This window comes from Microchirus variegatus (genome assembly GCF_963457635.1).
Source record: "Microchirus variegatus genome assembly, chromosome: 5".
In the NCBI taxonomy this organism is placed as follows: Eukaryota; Metazoa; Chordata; class Actinopteri; order Pleuronectiformes; family Soleidae; genus Microchirus; species Microchirus variegatus.
This window is the reverse complement of record NC_139806.1, coordinates 7,744,484-7,752,141: the sequence shown is the minus strand read 5'-3', so window position 1 is coordinate 7,752,141 and position 7,658 is coordinate 7,744,484. Positions and strand designations below refer to the sequence as shown.

Genomic DNA, 7,658 nt, shown 5'->3' with positions numbered 1-7,658 from the left:
AAAACACCAAAAAGATCAAACATGAGTCATACTGCTCATTCTACCCAGATCACAAATGCTGCGGTCATCTCTGTAGCCAGTTATTTACAACTATAATTTGACCAGATTTCATCTTTGGCCATTTATGGTTTCCACTTTGCCCCCAGCGTCTCATGTTTTTGTCCTTTTTTTGTTTGTTTGTGCCATTAAAGTTCCCGTTATAAACAACAGCTTTGAGTTCACAGCACTTTGTAGATGTGATTGTCCGTCACACTTGCTGCACTCTGTGCCTGGAAAAACAAGAAAAAACATTCTGGGAAAACAGGAAAGCAAATACGATTCTGGGGGAAAACAAAAATATTTGTGTTTTTTTTTGCATCTGGTTGTGTGCTGTGATCACGAGTCCAGGTAGATGGAGTAGATCTGATTGAGGCAGCGGTCGATGCCTCCTCCCTGGAAGAGAAAGCTATCGTCAGGGCAGGGAGACATGGAGTAACCTCCGCCCGCTTGGCCCTGCAGGTCCTGTAATATGTCGAACCCTGAGGACAAGAAAACAGAAAGTTGGATGTTTTTGTTTTACTGTCAAGGAAAGTGAGCCTGCAGTGTTACCTACCTACCTACCTACCTACCGACAAACATATCTAGATACTTACACATATCTACTACTTAGATACCTAGTTAGTTACTTACATACCTGCCTACCCACCTCCCAGACTACCTTATTACCAAGATCCATAACTGCCTCCCTGATTACATACCTACCTACCTGATCTCCTTACAGACAGTGGATGCAATACAAACATACCAAAGTTACTTATTTACCTGGCTCACATCCTACCTACCCACCTACCTGACGACCAACTTCTCTGCCTACATGCATATCTACTGACCTACTAAACTACCTACTGTCCTACCTACTTATGTACCTACTGACGTATCTATCTACATATTTACCTACCTACACATCTATCTACCAACAAACATACCTACTGACCTACCAATAAACCAATATCTTGATACTTACCTAGTTAGTTACTTACATACCCACCTACTGGACTACCTTACTACCAAGATCCATAACTGCCAACCTACATACCTAAATGACTTGAATGCCTCCCTGACTAGCTGCCTATATTCCAATATCTACTTACCCAACTAACTTCCTGATTACATATATATCTACCCACCTGACCTCCTTACATACAGTGGATACAATGCAAACATCCCAAAGTCACTTATTTACCTGCCTCCCAACCTACCTACCCATCTACCTGACTACCTTCTGATCAAAATACCTGACTACCAACCTCTTTATCTACATGCATACCTACTGACCTACCAACCTACATACTGACCTACCAAATGACTTACCTACATATCTACCTAATGACCTACTGACATATCTATCTTCATATTTACTGACCTACCTACATAATGACCTACCTATACACCTATCTACCAACATACATACCTACTGACCTACCAACCTACATCTATACTGTCCTACCTAATGACTTACCTACATATCTACCTACTGACGTACCCATCTACCTATTTACCGACCGACCTACCTACCTACATGATGACCTTCCTACACACCTACCTACCAACATACATACCTACTGTCCTACCTACACATATATAAACATATCTAGATACATACCTAGTTAGTCATTTACTTACCTGACTACCCACCTACCAGATAACCTTACTACCAAGATCCATAACTACCAACCTACATACCTAACTGACCTACACGCCTCCCTGACTAGCTGCCTATCTTCATTATATCTTATCTACTTACCTACCTATCTGATTACTTCCCTCTCTACCTATGTACTTGTTATCCATCCAATCCATCCATCCTTTCTAAAAATCTAACATCTAATTTCAGTAAAACCCTGTTTACTCTTCAACCTTTGTACACTGGGATGATGGAAGGACGATGTTGTACAGGGGAGGAAAAAAAAACATCGATAACATGAGAGAAAGGTTTTAGTTTGGGTTTTTTCAGATGCTTTTGTACCTGTGGAGTGAGAGGTGGACAAGTTTGTAAAGTAACTGCCAGGTTCAAAGCCTCCGTCACTGATTGGTTGAACCACCTTCCCTTCTTCGTACAGACAACCTTAAAGAAGAGGACATAAGAGATGTGATGAGTGCTCATGAACAACACAAAAACCTGCTTGTGTTCTTTCTTTTTTTTGCATGTGCTAACATAGGTAACAGTGTTTTAACCTCTTATGTTCCTTTAAGCAGAAATTAGGAAAAGAAAATCCTGGTTATGAATGTGGTAAGCAACTTAGGGCTGGGGTTAAGGCGAGGAAAATATTGTGGTTTTCCCTCAAAGTGTCTCAGCGTTCTCTTCGTGAAAAGACACTGGAAAAACCTCATACCATCACAAACCTCCTCATCTTAATATTTGTTATAAAACGTATTCTGTGACAAAATACGTTCCACACGGAGTGAAGTTTTGTGGGAGTGTCATTTGTGTGAGACAGACTGATCCTGACAGTACCTTGTTGCTGTGACATCACTTGCTGTTGGTGGCTGTAGGTTTTCTGGTAACCATGCAGCCGGACGTCTACTCTCTCCGATGAAGAGCTCACTGGGCTGACGTCAGCGGGCATGAACGACGATGTCGGCCTGTTCCTGTTGGCGACACAAAACCAGGAGAAACATTAACACGACTCGAGTCCTTGAGTTGTGAAAATGAAATGAAATTTCCTCGAGGACTGACAAATGACTGGCTCGGCCCAGCTGCATTTTTATAAGACGGCCTTCGCTTTGTACTTTGAGCCAGTTGGCGTCAACTTCTTCTGGATTGTTTCAGGTTTCTGTCACAAAGAAATGTAGTTCACCATTGGTTCCATTAGATTAGTGGATTAGGATTAGATCGGTTCGTCAAAGGGGCAGCTGTGGCTCAGCGGTCGTGCGGGTCGTCTTCCAAACCGAAGGTTGGAGGTTGGACAAGCTCAACTTAATCTATATGCTGATGTGTCCCTGAGCAAGACACTTAGCGCCAAGTTCGTCCTCTTGACTTTGCAGGAGCTCTGTGGTAGAATAACCACTGAATATAGATGTGGTTTATGAGTGGGTGAATGGCAAAACTATTATTTAAATGGGGATTATTCGCCAACAGAAAAAAACCAGATTATAAACATCTTAAAATCTTATAAAAATAAATAAAATGTAGCTTTACAGTAAGTCAGTCTTAACGTTGGGTTTAATCAAAGCTTGAACAGATTAGATTGTTTCATTTCATCAAACGACTGCAGGGTCTAAACTAAACTTTTACACAAACCTATGATCTAATCCAACCCAAGCGCAGGGGCGTTGCAACAGGACGCGTAATCGCCTGGGGCCCCTGAGCTGAGAGGGGGGTCTTGGAACATGGCTAATTATATTAGTACACAGCAGCAACAATTTTTAGAACCCATTACATGTTTTTATGATTGCCAATGAGAGTGCATTGACATCATGGTTGGAAACCCCACCTAACTAGACACTAATACAGTACAAATGGATTGGTTTGCTTCAGAACCCCCAAAGTCTGTGGAAACACCCCTGCCCAGATTATTTCTCATTAAGTTCAGGCAGATAACTATTAGCCGTTAGTGTGGCAGCAGCTGTTCTCACGCACAAGGATGTAAATACTTCAGATCATGTACAAACAGGGCAGTTTATAGAGTAGAGTAAGCGTTTCCACCTTTGGGGTGGAGGTGGAGGAGTGTGTGTGGGGTGGTTTAATGAAGCCAGACTGCGCGCGGCTGTATCCATTGCTACGCTGCAAGAATGTGCTGACTGTGCACAAACACTGTGACTCAACATGGAAAATGAATGAGTCAGTGGAGCCAAGTCGACGAGAAGAAAGGACGGCGGTCAGATCTCTCTCCAAGGAGATATGCAGCTGAAAAACCCCCAGTATGGTATTCAAGCCCCCTCTGTCCTCCTTCATCAAAGAGCTCGCTCTCATTTCATATGGCCTGAGAGTTCTCCTGGATGATGTACTGATGCATATTGGTCCCCGGGGAGCCAAATGGCTTTGGTTTTTCTGCTGGAAGACTTTTAGTGGGCTTCATAAACAAGCCAAGCCTTGTCAGAGACACTGATGGCTGCTGGCCCAAGATCTTTCTACATATGCATCTGACCAGCGAGCAAAAAAAGCAAAACGATTGGAGATTTCTTTACGTATCTATCATTTGTCATCTGTGGGTCTCTTTATTACCCATTTCCCATGTCAAATGCTATTACGTTTAATTTAACACTCTGTGCTTTCAGTGGAGACATACAATAAAAGCCTAAATTAATCAGAGGGCTTTTTTTTTTTTTGAAACCCAAGCTGATATAAGTTACAGATGGCTGCGGCTTCCCACTGTAATAAAATCCAGGCTTTGTATAGAATTATGTAAACAAGTGGGCTTTGATATAGTACGACTGTTGAAATGAATGTGCAGCGATGACGTCGAGGCCCGAGAATTCAACACTTCTCTGGATCCCCCCCCCCCACTGCCCCCCCTCTGGTGGCCCCCCGAACCAGCAGTGCTGACCTTATATATAAACAACCAGCTGTTATACGGCTTACATTCTTGCAATGCTGCAACAACATAGTTGGGATGTCTGAGTCGTGGTGTGTGCGCGATCCTGCTGCGTCTGGATCCGTCACTTCTATTGTGAGACGCTTCACAAAGAGCCCGTGCCCGCACGAGCAGCTGTCAGCACAACCTCAGGAAATTGTCTCTGTGATCACACTTTATCAGCTAAAGCCCCACATCACTCACTTCGGGTTTTTTTTTCTTCTTCCTCCTGCTGACTAACTACATCCAGCTGCCCTCCTTCTAGGGAGGAATGAAAGGAATCCAGCATAGGGAATTTAAGATCTCGTGTTTATGTGCACTTTATAGTGCCTTAATCCATAACTGCTTTGTAATAGCAACATACTCGGGTCTGGATCACATGAGAGGGATGAGTAGGCTAACCTGAAGTGCCAGGTTGTGCACGCAAAACAGCTGCTGACTATTCATGTTCCAGAGCTGTCCTGGATCTGAGAGGATTGAATGTATGTAACACGGATTTAACCCTTAGAACGCAGAGCATTTAGGCTGCATTTTAGCATTAAAGCGGACCTAGACTGGAAGTTCCAATTAACACTGTTTTTTAGTGTGTATCTGCATCATTACCTTGTTTAAGAAGCCCTGAAAGTTCTAAACAAACAGTTCAGCCACTGCTGAGAACACTGTGTTGTATTGTAATCTCGGGCTCAGCGAGATCTCTGAAAAAACCCGGTCCGGTTACGTAAACAGCGGTTCTCCTGAACAGCAGATCATCCTGCTCCGGGCACTAGTCCGGGTACATCCGGTTGCGTACATTGAACCGCAGAAGAAGAATAATGTCCGTTGTGGAGGTGTTTCACGAGCGACAGTGTCTTCTGACTCTGGGTCGGACTCCGGGTCAAAGTCATAAATGGGACTGCGGTGGGGAGTCGTGAAAAAGCTATTTTTAAACATTGTTAAAACAATGTTTTCATAATGAGTAGCAGTGCATCCACTGTTCCAGAGCTGCGCTTCTGAGAGTGGGTGTGCTGAATATGTCACTTCCGGGTACTGGCCAATCACAACACACTCTGTCTTCTGGGTGTGAGAGTTGAGAAATTGAGAAATCTCACAGCTGGGAAACACCGTCAGAAAAGAGGATTTCTATCGGCTCGTTTACAGCAACTAGGAGGTTTTTGACCATAAAAACAAGTTAATGTATGTAAGTAGACCTCCATAACTAACATTTATGTGCAACAGGACCACTCTATGTGAGCTTTAAGGAGGCTATAAGAATGTGCAATATAGAGTGTCTTTTTCCCAAACAACCTAGGCAAGCTTCCAGCAATCTTCACCAACTATACGACCAACAAGTTCAAAAAGTTTGTATGGCTTGTTCTTATTTTGTGAGTCCTGCACAATTATCGCTACTCCTGCATATTATGCGATATAAAATTAATCATAACTTTGAGTCAACAACACATAAGACGACGAAAAAAACACATTTTCTAAAGCCCGAAGAACACACACCCCCAGGATGTGCATATAAAGAGTTACCACGAGTTAACCTTTAGTGAGCACTAAGGGTTAACGTCATCTTAGGCCTCAAACCACTTATTTTCTCATTGCTCTTCGAGAAGCTGGAGTGCATTATATTTCATGTCGGAGCTACAGTAAAAACAAAAATGTGTAGAAAATGTCAAACCTTTCAGTTAAACCAGCTATTTGGATCCAGTGTCTGCCCGAGCTTCTGCAAAGAAAACCTAATTACTTCTCCTTCCTTTAAATTGTATAATAGGGTTTCTGTGGGAGTAATCCTGGTTAGAGCGCCTGTGTCTGATGGACACGTCCCTCCAGAGAAGCTGATCCAGCTCTTCGCTCGCGGACCGCAAGACACACAAACACCGCACATCAAAAAAACGCTCGCTGATGGACAGGCGCCGGCACGGGACTCTGAAGCCCGCCAGTAATAAATAATTAAAAGAAGTCAACATGGCTCATCGCAGCCAGAGTAAACACGCGTGTGGCTATGAGGTCAGTGCTCGGAGTCGACTGCGCTGCGAAGCAACGATAATTTACTTTCAGATGTTTAACGTCTCGCTAAGTCGTTTGAGGGAAAAACAAGTGCTCGTCTGGTATTGGCTTTGGCAGGCTGCGGTGATCTGTGGGCACCAGTGGGATTCGATGACATCCTCAGTCTCTGTGAAGAGACGTCAATGGACAGATTGTGCATCATTCCGTGGCGGCTCTGGCTGGAAGCTCTGAGGGGATGGAAGAGTCTCACAAAGACACACAGACTCTATCACTTCTTTTCATGTACTTCAACGTGGTTTTAAACAGAGGTGGTAAGTAATGATTTACATTTACTCACGCTACTGGAATTGAGGAGGTTTTTTTGTGCACATTAAAATTGGGAATGTTACTTTTACTTAAGTATGTTTTCTTTTTGGAAGTGATGATCTTTGCTACATTTTGAATCACATCTGTTACTGAGTAAAAAATAAAGGTTGGCTTGAATTAAAAAAATAAAAATAAATGAATGCACCGGTTGACAGGTGAATGAATGATGAGAACAGGTGAGTGAAGAGGACAGGTGAATGATGAGGACACAGGTGAGTAATTGATGAGGACAGGTGAATGAATGATGAGGACAGCTGAATGATGAGGACAGGTGAATGAATGAAGAGGACAGGTGAATGATGAGGACAGGTAAATGAATAAAGAGGACAGGTGAATGATAAGGACAGGTGAATGAATGAACAGGACATGTGAATGATGAGGACAGGTGAATGAATGATGAGGACAGGTAAATGAATGAAGAGGACAGGTGAATGATGAGGACAAGTGAATGAATGAAGAGGACAGGTGAAAGATGAGGACAGGTGAATGAATGAAGAGGACAGGTGAATGAATGATGAGGACAGGTAAATGAATGAAGAGGACAGGTGAATGATGAGGACAAGTGAATGAATGAAGAGGACAGGTGAAAGATGAGGACAGGTGAATGAATGAAGAGGACAGGTGAATGAATGATGAGGACAGGTGAATGAATGAAGAGGACAGGTGACTGATGAGGACAGGTGAATGAATGATGAGGACAGGTGAATGATGAGGACAGGTGAATGAATGATGAGGACAGGTAAATGAATG

General features: G+C 43.1%; 1 protein-coding gene across 1 annotated transcript in view; it reads right to left on the bottom strand.

Annotated features, from left to right (window-relative positions):
- Positions 1 to 216: 216 nt before the first annotated feature.
- Positions 217 to 7,658, bottom strand: part of glis1a (GLIS family zinc finger 1a) — a gene marked incomplete at its 5' end in the record, with an annotated part of 34,271 nt that continues 26,829 nt past the window's right edge. The window contains 3 exons of the mRNA XM_083888929.1: positions 217 to 518; positions 2,006 to 2,104; positions 2,495 to 2,628. Coding sequence (XP_083745055.1) covers positions 376 to 518; positions 2,006 to 2,104; positions 2,495 to 2,628 — 376 coding nt within the window. The remainder of the gene's footprint in view (positions 519 to 2,005; positions 2,105 to 2,494; positions 2,629 to 7,658) is intronic.